At 44.7% G+C, this 24,170-nt stretch overlaps 1 protein-coding gene across 3 annotated transcripts in view; it reads right to left on the reverse strand.

The window, feature by feature from the left end:
• ZSWIM5 (zinc finger SWIM-type containing 5) overlaps positions 1-24,170 on the reverse strand; it is a 109,057-nt gene that overhangs the window by 19,593 nt on the left and 65,294 nt on the right. The window contains exons 5-11 of one of the 3 annotated variants that reach the window (XM_059689919.1): positions 17,741-17,920; positions 11,025-11,201; positions 8,573-8,719; positions 7,889-8,026; positions 6,235-6,495; positions 5,897-6,032; positions 4,035-4,192 (exon numbers count right to left, since the gene is read on the reverse strand). In XM_059689919.1, the coding sequence (XP_059545902.1) occupies positions 4,035-4,192; positions 5,897-6,032; positions 6,235-6,495; positions 7,889-8,026; positions 8,573-8,719; positions 11,025-11,201; positions 17,741-17,920 (1,197 nt within the window). The remainder of the gene's footprint in view (positions 1-4,034; positions 4,193-5,896; positions 6,033-6,234; positions 6,496-7,888; positions 8,027-8,572; positions 8,720-11,024; positions 11,202-17,740; positions 17,921-24,170) is intronic. The other 2 variants (XM_059689921.1, XM_059689920.1) reach the window with 2 other exon arrangements.

The following is a 24,170-nucleotide window of genomic DNA, read 5'->3' on the forward strand; positions in this document are numbered from 1 at the left end:
TGACAAATCTCAGAGGGAAGGCTGGAGGATGGGAGGGATTAACCACAGAATTTATATGCATATATGCATAGCCCTTAGACACAGACAATAGTGTGGTGAGGGTCTGAGGGGAGGCAGGGGTAGGGTGGAAGAAAAAGGGGACATCTATAATACTTTCAACAATCATCTTTAAGCCCTGGGTGGGTGGCTCAGTTGGTTGGATTGTCATCCTATGTATCAAAAGATTGTGGGTTCGATTCCTAGTCACCTCTATCTGTATCTTTTACCTTTTCTAAAATGAGCATGGATTTTGGGGGGACAATAAGAAGATACAACATAAAGTTATTTTTAATAAAAAATGTTTTGAGAACTCCATGTATTACCTCATATCAGAAAAATACTTAGAGTCCATGGTAGCTAGTATTTTATTATAGCTTCCCAAAGGCTTATTTTCATTTTATATACATACTAGAGGCCCGGTGCACAAAAATTTGTGCACTCGGGGGGAAGGGGGGGTCCCTCAGCCCGGCCTGTGCCCTCTAGCAGTCTGGAACCCCTCGGGAGATAATGACCTGCTGGCTTAGGCCTGCTCCCGGATGGCAGAGGGCAGGCCCAATCCCTAGGTGCAGCCCCTGGTCGGGCTCAGAGCAGGGCCGATTGGGGGGTTGGGGCACCACCCTCTGTCACACTCAAGGCACGGTCGATGGGGAGGTTGCGGTGCGACCCCCTGTCACGCACAGAGCAGGGCTCATCAGGGGGGTTGGGACTCCGTACCCTGTCATGCACAGAGCAGGGCCCATCAGAGGGTTGGGGAGCTCCCTCCTGTCACGAACAGAGCAGGGCCCATCAGGGGGTTGAGGAGCTCCCCCCTGTCACTCACAGAGTAGGGCCGATAGGGGAGTTGGGGCACCGTCCCCTGTCACACACAGAGCAGGGCGGATCAGTGGGTTGGGGCGCCGCCCTCTATCACCCACAGAGCAGGGCCAATCAGGGGATTGGGGCGCCGCCCCCTGTCATGCTGATCCCAGTGCCGGGAGGCCTCTCGGCTCCGCTGATTCCGGTGCCGGGAGGCATATTACCCTTTTACTATATAGAATAGAGGCCTAGTGCATGGGTGGGTACCAGTTCGTTTGCCCTGAAGGGTGTCCTGGATCAGGGTGGGGGTCCCCACTGGGGTGCCTGGCCAGTCTGGGTGAGGGGCTGAGGGCTGTTTTCAGGCTGGGGGTGACTGAACTCCCAAACGCTCCTTTTTTCCTTTTTTTTGTTTTTTTATTCTGGGCCAGCTTTAGCTTGAGGCTTGGCTCCAGCTCTTAGGCCGCGGTTCCTGAAAGTAGGTTTCTGGCCTTTGCATACAATGTTGCGAATCTGCTGGCTGAAGTCCTGCAGTATTTGTTACAATGTTTGAAACTGCAGGTTCAGAGGCCTGCAGCTGCAGGCGGGGAACGTTGGTTTCCTCTGTCGCTGAGGCAACCAAGCCTCATGTTAGTTTCAAGCTGCCTGGCTGCTGGCGGCCATCTTGGCTGACAGTTAATTTGCATATCTCGCTGATTAGCCAATGAAAAGGGTAGCGGTCGTACGCCAATTACCATGTTTCTCTTTTATTAGTGTAGATACATATATATCCTATCTAATAATAGGCAAACATGGTAATTAACCGTACCTCTGACACGCCTCCCATTGGCTAATCAGGGGCAATATACAAATTAACTGCCAACCAAGATAGCGGCCGGCAGCCAGGCAGCTGAAGCGAATAGGAGGCTTGCTTGCTCCAGTGATGGAGGAAGCCAAGGTTCCCCGCCTGCCGCTGCCAGCCTCTGAGCTGCACGCTAAGAAACAATGTTGCAATTATAGAAGCCAAACAAACCCCAGAAACCTGCTTTCAGCCAGCCAGGCCTCAGAGCTGGAGCTGCAACAGTGTTTCAATTATAGAAGCCAAACAAACCCAGATACCTGCTTTCAGCAGCCGAGGTCTCAGAGCTGGAGCTGAGACTCAGAGCTAAAGCCGGCTCTCAGTTCCAGTGACAGCCATAGAAGGTAAATAAATCCCAGAATAAAAAAAGAAAAAAAAAAGAAAAGAAGGAGAGGCTGGGAGCTTCAGTCACCCGCCAGCCTGAAAATGGCCCTCAGCCCCTCATCCAGACTGGCCAGGCACCCAGTGGGGACCCCCACCCTGAAGGGGGTGTGACCAGCTGCAAACAGCCATCATCCCCTAATCCAGGCTGGCCAGGCACCCAAGCGGGACCCCCACCCTGATCCGGGACACCCTTCAGGGCAAACCAACCGGCCCCCACCCGTGCACCAGGCCTCTATCCTATATAGTAAAAGGGTAATATGCAAACTGACCCTAACAGCAGAACAACTGGGAATGACTGGTCACTATGACACACACTGACCACCAGGGGGCAGACGCTCAATGCAGGAGCTGCCCTCTGGTGGTCAGGGCGCTCTCACATGGGAGGAGTTCTGCTCAGCCACAAGCCAGGCTGATGGCTGTCAGTACAGTGGTGGTGGTGGGAACCTTTCCTGCCTCCTCAGCGGCGCTAAGGATCTCCGACTGCAGTTTAGGCCTGCTCCCCGCTGGCAAGTGGACATCCCCTGAGGGCTGCCGGGCTGCCAGAGGGATGTCTGATTGCTATCTTAGGCCCAATCCCCCAGGGAGTGGGCCTAAGCCAGCAGGTGGTCATCCCCTGAGGGGTCCCAGACTGCGAGAGGGCACAGGCCGGGCTGAGGGACCCCCGTCCCCCGAGTGCACAAATTTTTGTGCACCTCTAGTGTGTGTGTGTGTGTGTGTGTGTGTGTGTGTGTGTGTGTATATATATATATATATATATATATATATATATATATATATATATATATATATTGATTTCAAAGAGGAAGGGAGAGAGAGCGAGAGAGAGCAACAGCAATGATGAGAGAGAATCATTGAATGGCTGTGTCCTGCACGCCCCACCCTGGGCATCGAGCCCACAACTCAGGCATGTGCCCTGACTGGGAATTGAACTGTAACCTCCTGGTTCATTGGTCAATGTCAACCATTGAAATACAGGCAGGGCCCAGGGGCTTATATTCATTTTTCTTTGTGGTGAAACCTCCATAGTTAACAGGGAGTATGTGAGCTTGAAAGCCCGAGAGTCACTTTGGCTGCCTATCTTTTTTTTTTTAAAATATATTTTATTGATTTTTTTACAGAGAAGAAGGGAGAGAGATAGAGAGTTAGAAACATCGACGAGAGAGAAACATCGATCAGCCGCCTCCTGCACATCTCCTACTGGGGATGTGCCTGCAACCAGGTACATGCCCTCGACCGGAATCGAACCTGGGACCTTTCAGTCCACAGGCCGACGCTCTATCCACTGAGCCAAACCGGTTTCGGCGGCTGCCTATCTTTTAACAGGACCTTGGAAAAATCACGAACTCTCATATCTGTAAAGAGATTTGCAGCTCCATCTTAGCCATCATTTCATTGAATCTTCCAATGGTCCTAGGAGACTGATAGGTCACTGACAATGATCCCCGTTTTATAGGTTTTGAACCTGAGGTTTGGAAAGGTGAAGTGCCTTTATCATATGGAAGGATAGATTTAGAAGTTGCCTTAAAGATGATCTCATCCTATGTTCCCAAGATTCTATAAATAGTAAGTAGGGCAAAACTTTGGACTGGACCCAGGTGATCACTCTCATGACAGCAATCAAAATGAGAATCACTCAGCCTAATACAGTGGTTCTCAACCTTCTGGCCCTTTAAATACAATTCCTCATGTTGTGACCCAACCATAAAATTATTTTCGTTGCTACTTCATAACTGTAATTTTGTTACTGTTATGAATCGTAATGTAAATATCTGATATGCAGGATGGTCTTAGGCGACCCCTGTGAAAGGGTCGTTCGACCGCCAAAGGGTCGAGAACCGCTGGTTGAGAACCGCTGGTCTAAGAGGTCAAAGAAAGATGAATGGCTTCTCTTCTTCAGGAGACTGCAGCCCAAGCCCTTAACAGGGCCATGACTGGGCTGGCATAGTGGGGGTGCTGAAGCCTGTGATCTATCTACGCTTACCTTTGGCAGCAGTCAGCATGGTGGAGGCCAGTTCACACTGCTGTGATTCCAAGTGTCCAAGTGTGAACCAACGAGGATAACGGCTGGGCACCACAGACACCATATGCTGAGGGTGGGAAGTGTCCCCGGTAGAAGTTGAGTTTTCTAGAACAGGTAACCTAGAAGAACCAGAAAGAGTCATTAGCCACCATCCAGACCCTTGCCATTTTGAGCCATCTTATAAATGCTTATCTTTGTAGTGAAGTAAATGAGCAGGAAAGGGTTAACTGAGAACTTTGAAGATTTAAAAATCTAGGGTACTGTACTCTATATGAGGTGAATGCCTAGATACTTGTAGAACTCAAGCTGAATAGTCACTGTGAATGGATCTGAAAAGCAGTTCAAAAGCCATAAGATATTTTTTTTAATCCTCATTCGAGGATATTTTTCCATTGATTTTTAGAGCGAGTGGAAGAGAGAGGGAAAGACAGAGAGAAATATCAATGTGAGAGAAACACATTCATTGGTTGCCTCCTGCACGTACCTCGGTTGCAGGGCCCGGACCGGGAAGGAGCCTGCAAACAAGGTATGTGCCCTTGACCAGAATTGAACCTGGGACGTTTCGGTCCATAGGCCGACACTCTATCCACTGAGCCAAACCAGCTAGGTCCATAAGATTATTTTTAAAAGTATAAGAAATATATGCCAAGGAATCCTCAGCAGTTCTTTTCTGGTTGAGGTGAGCAGCTCTCAACCTTATGGTCTAACTAAAATTCTTCTGTATGGTCTGCTGCATCCTTGAGGTCCATCTGCCTGAACCAAAGATCCCATTCTAGTTTGGGAACAAGATGCTCATAGCTCATTGTTCTCAAGTTTAGTTTTAGAAAACCATTTCTACCTCCCTAGGTGCATCTGGTGACCTCTTCCTGGGAACCATGACTCAGTTGATCTATAGAAAAACTCAAACCCCTTCTCAGCCTGCTTAAATGGCCCCAGAACTGGAAGACTCAGGTCATGGGTGCTCCAGATCTATTAAAAACTCAGGGGCTTCCTCAGATGACCCACCAAGAGTAGAGCCAGGGACCAAGTGGTCCCTGGCTAGTGGGTCACCAGCAAGACATCCCAGATAGGAATTCTTTTTTTTTTTTTAATTTAATTTAATTTATTTATTTATTTATTTATTTATTGCTTAAAGTATTACAAAGGGTATTACATATGTATCCATTTTATCCCCCCGCCCTAGACAGTCCCCTAGCCTCCCCTATCACCCAGTGTCTTATGTCCATTGGTTATGCTTATATGCATGCATACAAGTCCTTTAGTTGATCTCTTACCCCCCTACCTCCTGCCCCCCAACCCTCCTCGGCCTTCCCGCTGCAGTTTGACAATCTGTTTGAGGCAGCTCTGCCTCTGTATCTATTATTGTTCAAAAGTTTATAATGGTCTCTATTGTCCATGAATGAGTGAGATCATGTGGTATTTTTCCTTTATTGACTGGCTTATTTCACTTAGCATAATGCTCTCCAGTTCCATCCATGACGTTGCAAATGGTAAGAGTTCCTTCCTTTTTACAGCAGCATAGTATTCCATCGTGTAGATGTACCACAGTTTTCTAATCCATTCATCTACTGATGGGCACTTAGGCTGTTTCCAGATCTTAGCTATGGTGAATTGTGCTGCTATGAACATAGGGGTGCATATATCCTTGCAGATAGGAATTCTTGATCATATGAAAATATCTAAGCCATTTTAGGGCAGGCTTGGTGATAGGTCCAATAGAATAGATATGAAAGGAAAGTGATAAAAGTCAGATAAACAAAGAAAAAGAGCACCAAAGAATTCTACTTTGGTGGAGACAATTGGGCTAGGAAACATTTACCCACCTCATGGCACGTAAGGCTAATTTATAGGACAGGTCTGGATCATGAGGCAGGAGAGCTGAGAACAAATACTTGGCAAAGGTATGCATGGGAACACTCTCTCGGTGAATGACTTCTCCCAGACCACTGAAGGGGCCTCCTGCAGGAAGAAGATACGCCAGCCAGTTACTTACCTGTATGCTCCTATTTGCCAGCCTAGACTTGAACCCTAGGATCCCACACGTTTGCTAGCCATGGGAACCTTCAGTACACTTGAATGCCAAAAATGTTTCTGTACCTGTGCTCTATAATAGAGGAGCTCCCAGAGTCACAGATAAGACAATAGCCTCTTTTCTCCTTACCTTCTAGCAGTAAGAGGCACTGTTTCTGTAGGGTTTGCACCAGTTCATCGTCCAGCTGAAGCTCCTGGAGTCGACTCAGGAGCTGCTCTTCATTGCGGCACACCTTGTCCTGTGCGTAGAGGCCTTCAGGCATCACCCTCTGTTGACCCAGACCCATCAGAGCAACTTCCAAGGCCAATGACAGGTAAGACTCACTGCTGTTTGGGCAGCCTGCTGCCATGGGTACATGCTGGTACACAGGGGGTCTGCTTTCATTCATATCTGAGGGCAACAGGTCACCAGATTCCTTAGGTCAGGCCCCGTGGATTCATCTGCTCCTCTCTCCCTCCCACTTTGGAATACAGCTTGGTCAGCAGCTGTCACAGGGAGCTGAGTCAGAACCCCATGGCAGTAGGAAAAATATACCGAAAAGAAGTTACACAGAGCCACAAAGATTCCTAGCTTCTTCCTAATATATGACTGGCTGGGCCAGTTGGGGAAATATTAAAATCTTATACTAATCTTTTGCTAGTAATTATAATACCGTAATTACCTGTTTTTCTATCTCTTTCACTAGAGTGTGAGTATCTTAAAGGAAAGCGACTTTATCTCATTGCCCTAGGTATTTCCAGGGTCTGGTCTATAGGAGGATCTAAGTGTATGTCAGTGGTGAATAAACCCCAAGTGCAACCTCAGGCTTTGCAGATGCAAGTGTTACTGTGCAGATGAAACAGACCAAAGATGAGGATTCCCTTTTAAGGGATGAGAAGGAAGGTAAGGGCAGCCCTAGCTTAGATTGGGGCCACCCCTTGTATCTTGAACCAGAGAAATCCAAATCCACCCAGCTAAACTATTGCTTTTATAACACTTATAACTTCTATGTTACTATTACTTCATATATTCCACCTTTGGATTCAAAGTTTCAGAAACTTTGAAAAGTTTAAAAGTTAGAGTTTGGTTTCTTTCCTTTTCTCTTTCATTTACCTGGTAAGTATTTATGAACAACTATTAAATGGGAGGTCTTACACTAAGTGCTGGGATCATAAAGATAAGTCAGTCATAGTTTCTGCTTTCAAGGAGCTGACAGCCTAGTAAGAGATTCTCACTTGTAAACAAATTGTAATGCAGTGTGTTAAATACTATAATAGATGCATGTATACAATATAGTGATGGCATAAACGAGAGAAGAATCAATTTTGTCTCTAGTCCTTGCTACTTTGAGGCTACTGAATAATGTCCCTTCTATTTTTTATTTGTAAAACTGGTATAAAACCAACATCATTAGGAAGAAAGTTCAAAGGAAACAGAAGAATATTATACAATTGCAAGGGACACACACATTCTTGATGGAAGTTCTTTCCCACTTCCAGACTGCTCTGAGGACTTGGCCTTTGACTCCTGAAATCTCTCTACCTCTTATTTCCCTTAGATCACACTCTTTAGATATTCATGGGAAGTGAGAGGAGCAAAGGAAGGTGGCAAGGTAAAATGTGAGAGAAGGACAGGGCTAGTCCACAGGGAACAAAAGTAAGGTGGAAAAGAGAGGAAGCCTAAGGAAACCTCTCAGGGAAGGTGGATAAGAGAGAAAAAAGGCTGCAGGAAGGGTAGAACACATCGGGCAGGATGAAGAAGGCTACCCAGGACAATTCAGCTTGCCTCAGGCTGACCCCCATACCTGACACTTCCAGACAGCTATCATCATTCAGGCGGCAGGCCTCAGTTAAAGTAAGAAATAGGCAGCCAATGGGATCCAGGGGGTGGCCCACCCAGCCTTCCAGGTTTGTGATGGCTGTGGTTCCTCTCTGCAATAGTTCTGGAAAGAAGCAGGGCAGCATTTTAGAGAATGATAGAGATACACTGCTTTCTGTCCCTGCCTGGGCCTCCTCGTCAGTTTCTTTCAGGACTTGGCCCTAAGACTCAGAGAAAGCTTCCCTCATTGTCTTGCCTTGGGTTGATAGGACAGGTCACAAGCTTATCAGCCAGCTGCAAAGACTTATGGTCTGCATTTAGGCTCCCTAAATGGAGGTAGCCTAAGTGTCAGCTGGCAGCTCACATATGTAGATACAGCTTTACAGTTTTAAAAGGGTCTTATATCAGATCTTAGTGGGCCTTCCAACTGCCTTCTGAGGGAGGCATGCTGGCATTATTATTCCCATTTTACAAAGATTCAGAGTAAAGTGAGACATTCCACATAGCATATAGCATGACCTGGAATCCCCTAGCCTCTGCCAAACCATGAAACTTCATAAACATTAAGACCTACAACTTGTAGCCACTGAGGATCCTCTTCAGCCTTAGCCTAAGGAGTTAGGATGGCTCCTAACAGCCTTAGAGTTAGAATGGCTCCCAATCACTGTACCTTTCTTCTGATGCTTGTAGATTTCCAGCTGCCGTTGCTGCTGCAACCTCAAAGTATTGATGATGGCCACCGTGAGTCTGAGGGCCTCTTTTGGATAACCATGGGAATGCAGGGCATCTACCCGAGCACAGGCTGTAGGCACATGTTCTACCAGATGAAAAGAAAATATTTTGGTTGTGTTAAATTTTCAAATTAGGGAAATTCATGCTTGAGAAAAGGAGTTCATGTTCTGTTCAATTCCTCAAATTCAACCTGATATCTACCATGTACCAGGAACTGTGTTATCTTTTAAGGATATAAAGTTGAATAAGTCACAGGCATTACCTTTAAAGAGCTACCCTGAACTCTCAGGCTATGGTATAGAAAGGGACACACAACTAGGATAATAAAATATTGTACCTCTTTGTGAATATGTATTATGGGAATCCAGTGGAGGTAGCAACTAACTGACTAAAGGGAGAGGCCTCATTCATTTATTAATCCTACATTTCCTGAGAACCTATTATTTGCCAAATGAAAGTACAAAGATGAATAAGAAATAGCCACTTCCCTCAAAGAGCTAAAAAATGTTACATAAATAGATCATTATAAGACAGTTAAAAAGAAAAGACATGATAGGAATATATACAGATAGAAAATAATACTTGAGCTGCATTTTGTAGGACAAAGATTTAAAATAGGTAGACAAACAGGGAAAGGCATTCCTGGCAAAGGGAACTTATAAGCAAAGGCATATAAATAAAAGCATAAAAAGTATTCTATATAGCATCTTCACAGCATGACAAATAATTCTGTGTAGAGTTAGGCTATGTGGCTAGAGATAGCCTGGAAAGGTAGAATCTGGAAGGTAAAGAGCTTAATGCCATTCTAAGGAGTTTGGATTTACCTTAGGGATAATGGAGGACTACCAAAGGCTTGTAAATGGGCAAGTGATTATAATGACTTATGGCTTATTTTGTGATTTCTTTTAAAGAAAACATTAAAATTTATAAAAATAATTGCAGAAAATTAGAAAACATAGATAAGCAAAATATAAAATAAACATTAGAGATAAGCATTGTTTCCACTTTCATACATCTATTCAGATTCTTCTATTCAATTTTAATTACAATGGGGTGATATAATTATTGTTTTGTAACTGGGTTTTTACACTTCACACAATGTAAATATTTTCCCATGTGATTAAATGTACTTCTATAATACTAAAAGTGATTATGTATCACTCCACTGAATATGTACTATTCACTGAGTCAATCAATTCCCTACTGTTGGATATTAGATTGTTTCCAATTTTCTCATCTGTATATTATTTATAACCATGCTCTAACAGACCCCCTAATTTTAGGCATATTTTAGGTAATTATAGCTCAGGATAAATTCCTAGATGCAGAATTCCTGGATCAAAGGGTATGAATGTGTTTTAAAGGTTTTTGATAAGTATTGCTAAAATACCCCTCAGAAAGGCTGTAACATTTATACTCCTACCAGTAATACGAGAGTAGGTCTCTCTGCAACCTCTTTCAACCAAAAACCAATAGTCTTTATTTTTAAAATCCTTGACCAGTTGACAATCCAAAAATGGTAATTCAATGTTGTTTTGATTTGCATCTTTGTTTATTAATGAGGTAATTCTTTTTTTCACAAACTTGTTAGATTTATGTAGAAGTGTTGAATCAGAGAAGAGGGAAGATAATCAGAGGGAACTTCAGCTAGTGACCCACAGTGAGTTTGGCCAAGGCTTTAGAGTGAAAGACAGGGACATATCCAGATTCAGCAAGATCTTGAGCAAGACAAAGATAATGGGCTGAGGGATAGAGGTAGGGAAATGAAACAGATAATAAAAATGTAAATCATTAGTGTAAGACTCAGAAAATAAATCTATTTTAAAATAATTTCTCTTTTGTAATGGGCGTCCTTTAATAAGGTCAACAATAGAAAGATAGAAGGCAGAAGATGATTTAAACTGACAAAGGAACAGCTTTATTCTGTTACGATGAAGGAAAGGTGGGAAGGAAGACGCTTGGTGACAAATGCAGATTGTGCCCTAGCTACTAGCACAGTGTAATTTAAGTTTCAAATGTAGTGCGTTTTTAGCAAAACATAATTTCAGAATAGATTATAATCTTGCTCAGTAACTGTTGACTAAGGGAGCAATGAACTGATGTCTAACGGTTTTGGTAGTACTCAGATTTATTAACTCCTTTCCCCTACCAAAATTTAAATTACAGAATATAAATTCCTCTATTTGAGGTTATTGTACCTCAGCTGAGTACATACGCCAAATGCTTAGCATTCACATAAATATTGAGGCCTGAATCAAGGCCCCAAAAGATATGCATGAAAATCGTCCCAATTATAGTTGTGTTGCTGGTACCGATGCAGATGGCTCATTCAGGCCAAGAGGTGAGATTGGGCTCCAAAAGTCTTAAGAGTAGAAGAGAGATACACTTACCAAGCCACAGTGGCTGGCCTTGGGAATTAAAGAGTAGTCTCTCACTTTCCTGCTGACAGGCAGGAGCTATATATATATCGCTGCTAATTATTCGCTGTAGGTGGCTGTCTTGCCAATGCAATTCACGGCCCTCGATGGCTCTAGTAAACACTGTTCGTCTTGGTCTGGATAACGAGTCTGGGGAAAGAAAGAAATGCATGCAGCAGTTTAATGATGGATTATCTGAAGCTCTAACTCTTGTGTTCCTCAGGGTGGGAGGGTAGGCATGTGGTTAGTGAGAGCAGCCACTCTGCCATCTGTCTGGGTGTTTGTTGTGTTACCTGTTTATTGGATAGCTTTTAGTGTGTCTGTGCCCTCTATGGAAAGATATTTTTTACAGAGATCTATGGCTGCCTTTCTACTTCTTACAGAAAACTAATTTCTCCTAGGACGCAGAGCTACATGAAAGAGAGAAGGAACAATGGTGTGCAGCTGCTCAATTATGAGGATACAAACTGCTTCTAGAGAAGTCAGAGGAAGAGAGAAGTAGGGAGGTAATCTTTCTGGTCAATCTATATCCTGTTTCACTTACAGCATGACCCTTATCAGACTGAGGACTTCCATGAAATTCATATTAAAAGCTGAAAGAAAGAGCTAAAGCCCTGTGTATTCTGGTATCTTTATCACACGGATAACTGCAGGCTTACAGCCTTGTTCTCCAATAGGAAAAACTGATACTGACAACAGTCTTATTTTCTCATTAGAGTCTTACCATGCCATCTCCCTTCCAGAAAAAAGCTGTAAGGAAACCAAAACAGCAGGCAAATTAGACTCACTTCTTAAGAGTGGTGTGTATGAAGACCAAATGGACAATATCAACACTAATAAAAGAGAAAAATGGTAATTGGCGTACGAGCTACCCTTTTCATTGGCTAATCAGGGCTATATGCAAATTAACTGCCAACTAAGATTGGCAGTTAACTGCCAAGATGGTGGTTAATTTGCATATGTAGGCACAATGCAGGGAGGCGAAAGGGAAAGCAGGAAGAAGCCCACTGCCACTGACAGTGATCGGAAACCCAGGGGGGCCCCCAGCCATGATCAGAGAATCAGGTGCCTTTTCCGCCCTGGCCAGTGATAGCAGGAAGTAGGGGTGGAGCCAGCAATGGGAGTGGGGCACGGTCGAAGCTGGCAGTCCCAGGAGCTAGGAGTCCCTTGCCTGGGCCTAAAGCGAAGCCCACGATCGCGGGGCCGCTGCAGCTGCGGGTCCCCGCTGCCCGGGCCGGACGCCTCAGCCAGAGGCGTCAGGCCTGGGCAAGGGGCCGATCCTGCGATTGGAGGGTGATGGGGGTCAACGCCTGAGGGCTCCCAGTATGTGAGAGGGGGCAGGCTGGGCTGAGGGACACTCCCCGCCACACACACCCAGTGCACGAATTTCGTGCACCGGGCCCCTAGTACTATTATAAACTGCAGATAGAGGAATCATGGGAATGACATTTTAAAAAATATAAAAAGGTGTAAAAGATTATTTGATGGACTCTATGCCAAATTAAGGGTGGTTGAAACTATTTTGGGATAAAGAACTGAATACTGCACAGATGTTTCCAGAAATGCCCAAATGAGGTGTGCATCTACTGAGCCTGTGCAAAAATATTGGGAAGAAAAGTCAAAAGATTCAGATTGAACATACTCATACACTAAGCTAAAGTCCCTGGAGTCTGGTCATCTCTTCAGAATTTGATATATTCCAGAGTATGGGCTCAGAGAATTAAATGAGAATAACACTGACAGTAATTACTGAAACTGCTTCTCCTTCATGTTATTCCTCAGTAGAAGTACAATGACCCCTCTATTGGCTGCAGTCTAAGCCCCTCTCTTGTTGAAGTGAGAATCCACTGTGAGTTTACTTATCCCACAGTGGGGATTAGGCTCCCAATATGTTCTGTAATTCATTAAGTTAGTAAATAATGAGTCCTTACTACATGGAAGATACAGTTCCAGGTGCTAAAGATATACAAAGTCCCTGCCTTCAGCAACCTCTACATTCAAATGGGGAGAGATAGTTAAATAAATACATATCAGATGGTTATAAATGCTATAGAAAAGATGAGAGTAGAGTCAGGGAGAAGGCAAGCTGGTGTTAGGTGAGGGTAATTGTTTTATATAGAATAAGGTAAGATTTGAACAGAGACCTGAAGGAACTGAAGGCAAGACATAACTAAGGGAAGAGCATTCTAGGCAAAAGGAAAAGCAAGTGCTGAGATCCTGAGGTGGGAAAATATCTGGAGTTTTTAAGGGCAACAAAGAGGCCAGTGTACTTAGAATGGAATGAGCAAGCAGGGAAATCATAGGAGATGAGGTCAGAGAGATACCAGAGAGATAGATAATGAGGGCCTTGCAAGCCATGAGTGAAAATGACTTTGGCTTTCTGAGTAAGATGAGAAGCTAATGGAGGACCTTGAGCTGTTGAAGGTATATGATGTGACTTGCATTTTAATTTTTTGGGAAATATATTTTTTATTGATTTCAGAGAGAGAGAGAGAGAGAGAGAGAGAGAGAGAGAGAGAGAGAGAAAGAAAGAAACATAAAAGATGAGAGACACACATCGATTGGTTGTCTCCTGCATGCGCCCCGACCAGGGCCAGGGATTGAGCCTGCAACTACGTTCCCTTGACTGGAATTGACCCTGCGACCCTTCAGTCCACAGGACAACACTCTATCCACTAAGCCAAACTGGCTAGGGCTTGACTTGCATTTTAAAAGGCTAACTGGAAGCAATATTGAGAACAGACTATAAGGTAGAGGGTAGAAGCAGGAGGAGCAGTTAGGAGGCTACTGCAATAATTTGTGAAAGATGATGATAACTTGGCCAGAGTAATAAGCAGTGGAAGTGATGAGAGTATATGGATTTTGTATATATTCTGAAAGTAAAGGCAATAGCATTTGCTTATGGATTACATCTGGGGTAAGAGAAAAAGGGAAAAATCAAGAATGACTCCAAGGTTTTTAAGACAGACCTGACATATATAGAGACAGGGAAGACTGCAGGAAGAGCAGGTTTGGATGGGGTTTGAGGGGGTAAGAAATCCTACTAAGATGTCCATTAATATCTAAGTGGAGATACTGAAAGGTCATTGAACATACAAGCCTGGAACTGAGAGAAAATCTCTAAGTAGGAGGCATAAATTTGGAAGTTGTTAGTATATAGATGATTATTAAAACAATGTAATGAAATAAGTATAAAAAGATAAGTGGGCCCTAACCAGTTTGGCTCAGTGGATAGAGCGTCAGCCTGCGGACTCAAGGGTCCCAGGTTCAATTCCGGTCAAGGGCATGTACCTTGGTTGCGGGCACATTCCCAGTAGGGAGTGTGCAGGAGGCAGCTGATCGATGTTTCTCTCTCGTCGATGTTTCTAACTCTCTATCCCTCTCCCTTCCTCTCTGTAAAAAATCAATAAATATATTAAAAAAAAAAGATAAGTGGTTTAATGACTGATCCCTGGGCACTCTAGCATTTTAGGTTGAAAAGTGGGGAGGAGACAGTAAAAAAGACTTAGGAGGAAGGGCCAATGAAGTAAGAGGAGAACCAAGAGAGAATAGCAGTGTTTTGCTCTTTTAAAAAAAATTAAATTTATTGGGGTGACATTGTGTGTTTTTTAATTTTTATGTTTTAAATTAAATTTGTAGTGTTTTGGAAATAAGATGAAAAAGATGTTTCAAGAAGGGAGAGATGATAGCCCAAATAGAGTGAGTTTAAGGGAGAATAAGAGCAGAAGAGATAGAGATGGTAAATATATATTATTTTTTGAATTATTTTTCTTATATCTACCACTTATTTCTACTACCTCAGAAAAAGAGGGAGGTACCAGAGAGGCATGTGGGGCCACAAGTATTTTTGTTTTTGTTTTGAGATGACAGATAAAAACAATGTGCTTGTATACTCTCAGGAATAATCCACAAAAATTGGTGATGCAGGAGAGCAAGGAAAGAATTCCAGAATGATGTCCTGGATAAAAGAGAAGAAATAGGATCTCTAGAATAAGTGGAAGGCTTGAACTTACATAAAAGAACAAACAAAAACAGTGGAAGAACCACGGTAGATGGACATAGACTGAGGCAGATGTAGTAATGTAATTTGGGAAATTCTCTTCTGATTGCTTCTATATTCTCAATGAATAGGAAGCAAGGCTTCAGCTAACATGAGGAAAGAGAGGAATATAAAAAGTTTTAGTGAAAAGATAGTGGAAAATAGTAATTTAGAAGAGTGAACTAGGGCATAAACTAGGGAAATGCAGTACATGTTTAGTCTACACACTACGGATCCACTTGAGATGAGTGGTCATAAACTTAAAAATTAAGACCAGTTACCATGGGTGTATTTCTCTCTACCATGTTCAGCTTTGCAGTTGTGAGCACTGAGTAATTAGAGAGTTAGACTAAACTACTAACATTAGGGATCTGTTATGTGAGTGTAACAAAGGGAAAGGGGGGAGGGAGGGTTGAGTATGTATGCAAGGGAATGATTATAATGATGCACCAAGGAATCTAACCTGGATAAGGAGGAAAATGAAGCTATCAAGAGAATGAAAAAAATAGTAGGATAAAAATTCCTAGTGGGTCAAAAACTACTGGAATTAGGATACTAAAGAAAATAAGGTAGTAAAAGCTGCTGGTGGTAATTAGAGCTGCTCTAAATTGAGATTATGAAGAAAGTTTTTGGTAATGACAAGGTTTAGGAGAGGATCTTGGGATTCCATGGCTATTAAAAGAGAGGAGATCAAGGAGCTGAGAAGCTAGAATATTGGAAGGATCATCTATGTAGCTACTAAAATCATTAAGAATTATGATAGAAGTAGTGACAGAGAGTAGTGTTGTAAGCCAATAGCCAAAAATCTTCAGGGAATGAGGGGGAACTTGACCCAGAGGTCTACAAATAACCAAAACCAGACGGGTAGCAGACAGTATATTTGATGGCATAAACTTAAAAGATGGGGGTTATTTTAGGAAGGAGTGAAGGACGTTGGGGAGATGGCAATGAAGGATAAGCAGGATGCCTATTGTTCCATCAGGTCCAATGGCAAAGAGATGTGAGAGATAAATCAGCCTCAACATGAAAAGACTGCAGAGGAAGCAACATACTCAGGTGAGAACCAGTAACAATAAATAACACCAATACACTATGACAAGGAAGAAAAGGCCAGGCTGGAGACATCTGTTTGTATACACTTCACTCTCTCTATGCCAACCCAAAGCTAATACTGAAAAGATGGCTTCCTGCATTGTGGCGGTTGGAGGAGTACCAGTAAAGGGCAGCACAAAGAAGTGGCAAAACTGTAGCCTTCTCACCTCTCACTACTTTAGCTGCCTTAAATACACTGACAATCAACTATGGTACAGTTGATGAACACCAAGCAAGAACAATAATTTAAGTAATTTTCACTTTGAGATTAAAAAATTTCAGTAGATTTATCATCTAAAATAAAGGGGACCGCCCTACCTGGTTTGGCTCAGTAGATAGAGTGTTGGCCTGCGGACTGAAAGGTCCCAGGTTTGATTCCAGCCAAGGGCACATGCCCGGGTTGTGGGTTCGATCCCCAGTAGGGGGTGTGCAGGAGGCAGCCAATCAATGATTCCCTCTCATCACTGATGTTTCTATCTCTCTCTCCCTCTCCCTTCCTCTCAGAAATCAATAAATATATATTTTAAAAAATTAAAATAAAATAAAGGGGACCATATATAAAATTAATGTCTTATCAAAATCTCCCACTAATAAAGGTTCTCAATGGGCAAAAGAGCAATCAGTTCCCACCATTAAATAGCCTGAGTCAGATAAACTAAAACTGATGCAAATGCTGATGCCCAGTGATATCAGTAGGCTATTGGGCTCAAAATGCAGAGGGTACAGTATCACTGTACTGCAAGCATATCAAACTCAGGGCTGGCAGGCCACATGCCTTGTTTAAATAAATGAGGCATGTGGCCCACCCTGAGTTTGACATGCTTGCTGTACTGGATTTGTCTTAAAATGAGCAAGTATCCTAACAATAACTTGGGAGCATGACCCTTCTAGCTATCTGCTGTATAAACATTTGAGGAAAACAGAGGAAAGTAAGAAAGGCAATTGTCATGACATTTAAAAAATTTTTTTTGAATTGATTTTAGAGAGGAAGGGAGTGGAAGAGAGAGAGAGAGAAACATCAATCATGAGCGAGAATCATTGACTGGCTGCCTCCTGCATGCCCCCTACTGGGGACCAAGTCTGCAACTGAGCATTTGCCCTTGACTAGACTCGAACCTGGGACCCTTCAGTCTACAGGCCAATGCTCTATCCACTGAGCCAAACCTGCTAGGGCTGTCATGACATTTTTTTTAAAGCTGTTTTCTGCAGGTATTCCATCCTTCCATTGAGGTAGATCTTTTGAATTAAAATCAGTCCCAACTGAGGCGAGAGCCATTAGTCATGAAGAATTTGAAGGGTAAAGAAGGTTCATGCAGAGGGCTCTAGGAATTTATGCTGGGTGCTATAAGGACACTGTAGATGTGGAAGAAGACAGCATCCCCAGTGTCAAAAGCTGACCTTTACTAAAGTTTTGCATTTCAAAACAAAAGGACTGGTTTTTCTTATTTAGGATGACAATTCTGATAGCCAATAGTTTTTCCATCTACCTTTGTTCTACGGTTTTCCCCTCAACCTTTTGGAGTTACAGGCACAAAGACCTAAAAAGATATCTGCTCACCTGGGCTGTGACTGGCACTCTGGGGAAGTGCGTTGGTGATATTGGGCAGCTCATGCCCATAGTTCCCATCTTCCAGGGGACAGACATCCAAGTCGCTCCACTTCTGCAGTTGCTGTAGCCAAGAGGATTTTTCCTCCAGTTTGCAATGTGGATTTAAAATGATGCACACCCACAAGGCCCCTGGAGAAGAAAACAACCCACATTCTTCATATCTGTTCTTCAATGTATGTGTAAGCCTTATCCTGTTCAGCTTATTCTTTTCTTCCATTTTGAAGTTTCCAAGACATCAGTGTTTCTCAATATAAAAAAAACTAGGGGCCCGGTGCACAAAATTCGTGCACTGGGTGTGGGGGGTGGGGGGGAGTGTCCCTCAGCCCAGCCTGCCCCCTCTCACATACTGGGAGCCCTCAGGCGTTGACCCCCATCACCCTCCAATCGCAGGATCGGCCCCTTGCCCAGGCCTGACGCCTCTGACAGAGGTGTCAGGCCTGGGCAGGGGACCCTCATTTCCCCCCATCACTGGTTCTGCCCCCAGCCCAGGCCTGATGCCTCTGGCCCAGGCGTCAGGCCTGGGCAGGGGACCCCCAGACCCCTCCGATTGCTGGCTCTGCCCCTTGCCAGGCCTGATGCCTCGGCCAGAGGCGTAGACCCCCATCACCCTCCGATCACCTGATCGGCCCCTTGCCCAGGCCTGACGCCTCCGCCAGAGGCGTCAGGCTTGGACAGGGGACCCCCATCTCCCCCAGATCACTGGCTCTGACCCCCGCCCAGGCCTGAGGCCTCTGGCCCAGGAATCATGCCTGGGCAGGGGACCCCCATCTCCCTCTGATCACTTGCTCCACCCCCCGCCCAAGCCTGACGCCTCTGACCCAGGCTTCAGGCCTGGGCAAGGGGACCATCATATCCCCCCAATCCCTGGCTCCGCCCCCCGCCCAGGCCTGATGCCTCGGCCAGAGGAGTTGACCCTCATCACCCTCTGATCACCAATCACCGGATCGGCCCCTTGACCAGGCCTGAGGCCTCCAGCAGAGGTGTCAGGCCTGGGCAGGGGACCCCAGCTTCCCGCGGTTGCAGGCTCCACCCCTGCCCAGGCCTAACGCCTCTGGCTGAGACATTAGGCCAGGACAGGGGACTCCCAGCTCCCTGCGATCCCCCGCTCTGCCCCTGCCCAGGCCTAACACCTCTGGCCAAGGCATTAGGCCTGGGCAGGGGACCTCCAGCTCCCCGCGGTTGCAGGCTCCGCCCCTGCCCAGGCCTAATGCCTCTAGCAGAGGCATCCGGCCCGGGCAGCGGGGACCCGCAGCGGCAGCAGCGCCGCCATCTCCCACTCTGCCCCTGCCTAGGCCTAACGCCTCTGGCCAAAGCATTAGGCCTGGGCAGGGGACCCCCAGCTCCCCATGGTTGCAGGCTCCGCCCCTGCCCAGGCCTAACGCCTCTGGCCTAGGCGTCCGGCCCAGGCAGCGGGGACCCGCAGTGGCAGCGGGGGGCGCCGCGATCATGCGGGCTCCGCCCCTGCCCCTGCAGGACGCCTGTGGCTGAGGCGTCCGGCCCGGGCAGCAGGGACCCGCAGCTGCAGCGGCCCCGCGATCGTCGGCTCCACTTTAGGCCCAGGCAAGGGACCTCTAGCTCCCGGGACTGCCAGCTTCGACCATGCCCAGCTCCCATCGCTGGCTCCACCCCTACTTCCTGCTATCACTGGCCAGGGCGGCAAAAGCGCCTGATTCTCCGATCATGGCTGGGGGGCAGGGCAAAGCCGGCCCCAGGGCCGCCTTTGCCCTGCCCCCCAGCTCTTAGCTCCCCCCTGGGTTTCCGATCACTGTCAGTGGCAGGGGGCTTCTTCCTGGTTTCCCTTTCGCCTCCCTGCATTGTGCCTACATATGCACATTAACCGCCATCTTTGTTGGCAGTTAACTGCCATCTTAGTTGGCAGTTAATTTGCATATAGCCCTGATTAGCCAATGAAAAGGGTAGCGTTGTACGCCAATTACCATTTTTCTCTTTTATTACTGTAGATGAGATCTGCTAACGTTTTCAGAACTGGCTTATTTTTCCTTCCCAAAGCTTCCTTAAAGCAGAGTGACTATCTTGATATCTGGATATGTGCCTATGATAATGAACAAGACAGATTTGGGCTTGAATTCTTAGCTTGAATCTATAGTCCAACAAACATTTACTGAGAGCTTTCCATGTTCAAGGCTCTGTACTAGAGAATAAGATACTGTTCCTATCTTTGAGTAGCTGTCTAGTGGTGGAGATAGATAAATAAAGAGACTGCCATTTGAATATAGTAAGTGTCAAGATAAAGATATGTTCAGGGTACAAGAGTAGCACAAAAGAAGGGCATTTAGTGCAAGGGCAGGGATCAAAAGGTAGGTGCTAAGAAAAGGTTTCAATTTTTGGTTAGCTGACCTTGGACTAAAATTCAAATCCCTCAACTGTAAAACTGAGATCATAAAACACCTACATTTACAGATATTGTGAGAATTAAATGAGATAACATTGGTAAAGGGCCTAGCATATTACTTGGCACATAGTAAAATTTTAGTATTTCATTTTTCCAGGGAAAATGGTTTATTTGGATTTGGATTATGATACTGGTGATAAACTGTGATGCCTTAAATCTATCACATTCTTGCATCTTCTCTGTCATTGTAGCCGAGCATCACATATTACAAATAACCAACGGTTACTGTTTCTTTGATCATATCGCTCTTCTTTTTAAGCAAACCCACTTCTTCTCAAGGTTTGTGTGTAGCTAAGCCAGATATATTCTTAATCTCAAGTTAGCAATAAACCTGACTGTAGAGTGGCTTCAGTGAAACATCCTTTGGGATGGAGCCGCTACATCTATGGATGTAGGTACGTTCAGACACTATTTCAAGGCCCCTCAAAGTCAAGTAAGAATGTTTTAAAAGGCCACTTTAGCTTCAATTTCAAATACCAGTATTAACTGAAGAAAATGAGTATTCATTTCTATTAGCTCAATCAAATTTTTATAATCTACCATGAAAAAGATTTCCAACCTAGAATTTTACACCCAGAGTGTCACTCAAAAGCAAAAGTGAGAGTCCAGTCAAGATGGTAGCATAGGTAAATATGGCATCATATCCTCCCACAACCACATCAAAATTAAAACTAAATTACAGAAAAACCATCATCAAGAACCACTGAAACTGAGCTGAACATAAGTCCTACAACTAAGGATATAAAGAAGCAGCCACATTGAGACAGGTAGGAAGGGTAGAGACACAGAAAGGGCTGGTCCCACTCCCACCTGTGGTTAAAAATTGGGAGGGATTATCTCAGCTGCAGAGGTCCCCCAGGAGGAACAAGGGGTCTCAGCCCCATACCAGGACCTCCAGCTCAGGGTTCCAGTGCCAGGAAGAGAAGCATCCAAAACTTCTGGCTGTGAAGACCAGCAAGGATTGTGGTTGAGTGAAAGGGAGGGCGGCTGAAGTCCCAGATGTTACTCTTAAAGGCCCCATGTACAGACTTACTCAGATTCACTTCCTCTGAGCGCCAGTGCTGAGGCAGCAGCTTGAAAGGTTCCAGGCACATATGTGGAGGAACTGAATTGTCTGGCTCAGAGCGAGGGCTGAAAGGCCAGCTTTCTCCCACAGAGAAGTGCTAGCAGAGGCCATTGTTCCTTTGCTGAGCCCTCACCTCATAAACTGGCAGGTGCCATATTGGAGTCTCCACTAACACTCTTCGCCCTACCCTGGTGATTCCTTGAGACCCTGCCACAACCAACTTGCAGGCCCACCCAGGCCATTCCCAGGGGCTTTCCCTGCGAACAGACTATTTTAGCTCATGCAGAGGACTTTCCTAAAAATCTCTCAAAGGTTCACAAACCCCAGACAAGCAATACCTGGCTTAGTGTGCCCCATGCCTCTTGCTGAGTGGCCCCAGGCCTAGCACAAGTAATAGCTGGCTTTGGTATGCAGCTTAGCCTATCCTGGGCACTTCTAATCCCAGTTCAAGTAGCAGCCATCTGCAGATCACTTTGTAGTTTGTGCTGGTTGGCTCTGGGCAGGATGGCAGCTGATCTTGGCCAGCAGCTGATCTTGGCCGGCACCTTCTGGAAGGCTCCAGAGCCAGCACACCTAGAGGCTAGCTTTAGACCTCACTGTAGCACCACACAACCACCACCATCAGAGACACACTTAAGGGGCAGACTCACTGGGCACCAGAGCTCTGAAGTAAGTTCTGCTCTGTGGGGTTGGCCCCTGCACAGCGCCTCCTCCATTGTGGTGGCAGCTAGTCCCCACAGCCTATTAGTCTGGGGGTAAATCCCGCCTACTGACATGCTAACAGCAATCAAGGCTCAACTACAACAGGAGGAAGCACACAGCCCACAGAGGGTGTGGTGGCACACACGGAGCACCCAGATCCAGTGATTGGGGAGGCTGTGCCACTGGGTCCTACAGGACACCTACTACATAAGGCCACTCTACCAAACCGGGAGATACAGCAGCTTTACCTAATACATAGAAATGAACACAGGGAGGCAGTCAAAATCAGGAGACAAAGAAACATGTCTCAAATGAAGGAACAGAACAAAACTCTAGAAAAAGAACTAAACAAAATGGAGACAAGATACAGAGTTTAAAACACTGGCTATAAGGATGCTCAAACTTAGGGAAAGATTAGAGGAACTTAGTAAGAACTTCAACAAAGAGATAAGGAACATAAAATGGAGACAGAAAACATAAAAAAAGAACCAGTCAACCCTAGCCAGTTTGGCTCAGTGGATACAGTGTCTGCCTGGGACTGAAGGGTCTCGGGTTCGATTCCGGTCAAGGACATATATCTCAGTTGCAGGCTCGGAGATAACCAAATCATTGTGTCTCTCTCACATTGATGTTTCTCTTTCTCCCCCTCCCTTCCACTCTCTCTCTAAAAAATAAAAAAGAAAGAAAACCAATGGAAAAATATCCTCAGGCAAGGATTAACAAAAAGAAGAATACCATAACTGAAATGAAGACTACATTATAGGAGATCAACAGTAGAACAGATGAAGCAGAGGACCAAATCAAAGATTTGGACCAAATCAGAGATTTGGAAAACACCCAATCAGAATAGCAAAAAGAAAAAAGAATTTTAAAAAATGAAAGTTTAAGGGAGCCTTTGGACAACCTCAAATGTATCAACATCCAACATTTATAACATGGAGGTGCTGGAAAGCAAGGACAGAGAGCAAAGAATTGAAAACCTATGTGAAAAAATGACAGAAAACTTACCTAACCTGGTGAAGGAAATAGACATACAAGTCCAGGAAGTGCAGAGAGTCCCAAACAAGATGAACCCAAAGAGGCCCAAACCAAGACACATCATAATCAAAATGTCAGAGACTCACCCTAGCTCAGCCGTGGGCAAACTACGGCCCGCGGGCCGGATCCGGCCCATTTGAAATGAATAAAACTAAAAAAAAAAAAAAAAAAAGACCGTACCCTTTTATGTAATGATGTTTACTTTGAATTTATATTAGTTCACACAAACACTCCATCCATGCTTTTGTTCCGGCCCTCCGGTCCAGTTTAAGAACCCATTGTGGCCCTCGAGTCAAAAAGTTTGCCCACCCCTGCCCTAGCTGGTTTGGCTCAGTGGATAGAGAGTCTGCCTGTGGATTGAAAACTAGTTCTTCCTTTATGGTGTGTCTATATTACACCGTTTGCTGGTTCTACTAAAATTAATGCAGGGAGAAATAGGTTCCCTCCTACCCACAAACAAAAAAGATTAAGAAAGCCTCATCATTTAGGATAAAAGGAGAAGAATGCTAAGAACAAAATTTTGAAAAAATATCAACCTTTAAGTTGTGAGCAGAAAAGGAGGAATAAGCACAAAAGAAAAGAAAGAAGAGAGAGATGGAAGAACCAGGAAAAATTGGCGACAAATGAATCAATTAACAATGTCTAGTGTGGCAGAATGTCAATATTAGTAACAAGCATTTATTTTATTTTTTGTTTTTTTATATATTTTTTATTGATTAAGTTATTACATATGTGTCCTTATTCCCACATTATCTCCCATCCCCCCCATTCATGCCCTCACCCCCCTGTTGTCTGTGTCCATTGGTTAGGCCTATATGCTTGCATATAAGTCCTTTGGTTGATCTCTCCCCCTTACCCCCACCCTCTCCTACCTTCCCTCTGAGGTTTGACAGTCTGATGCATTTATTTTACCTTTAAAAAAGTGCTTTCTATTTATAGTGAAGTAAAAGATTTTCACATTTAATCTTCATAAGTAGAATGAGAACCAAAAAGAGCCCATTAAATTTGGCAACTAAAGGGATTCTAGTGGCCTTATCAATTCCAAAATAAATAAGACCATAGGAACGAAAAATAGATTGGGTGTGTTGAGAGAGACTTAAGAGTATGATTTGAGTCATCAAGAAACTCCTATTCCTAAGCATTTAGATATTAAAAAGGAG

The sequence above is a fragment of the Myotis daubentonii genome, chromosome 3 (genome assembly GCF_963259705.1).
Source record: "Myotis daubentonii chromosome 3, mMyoDau2.1, whole genome shotgun sequence".
Classification (NCBI taxonomy): Eukaryota; Metazoa; Chordata; class Mammalia; order Chiroptera; family Vespertilionidae; genus Myotis; species Myotis daubentonii.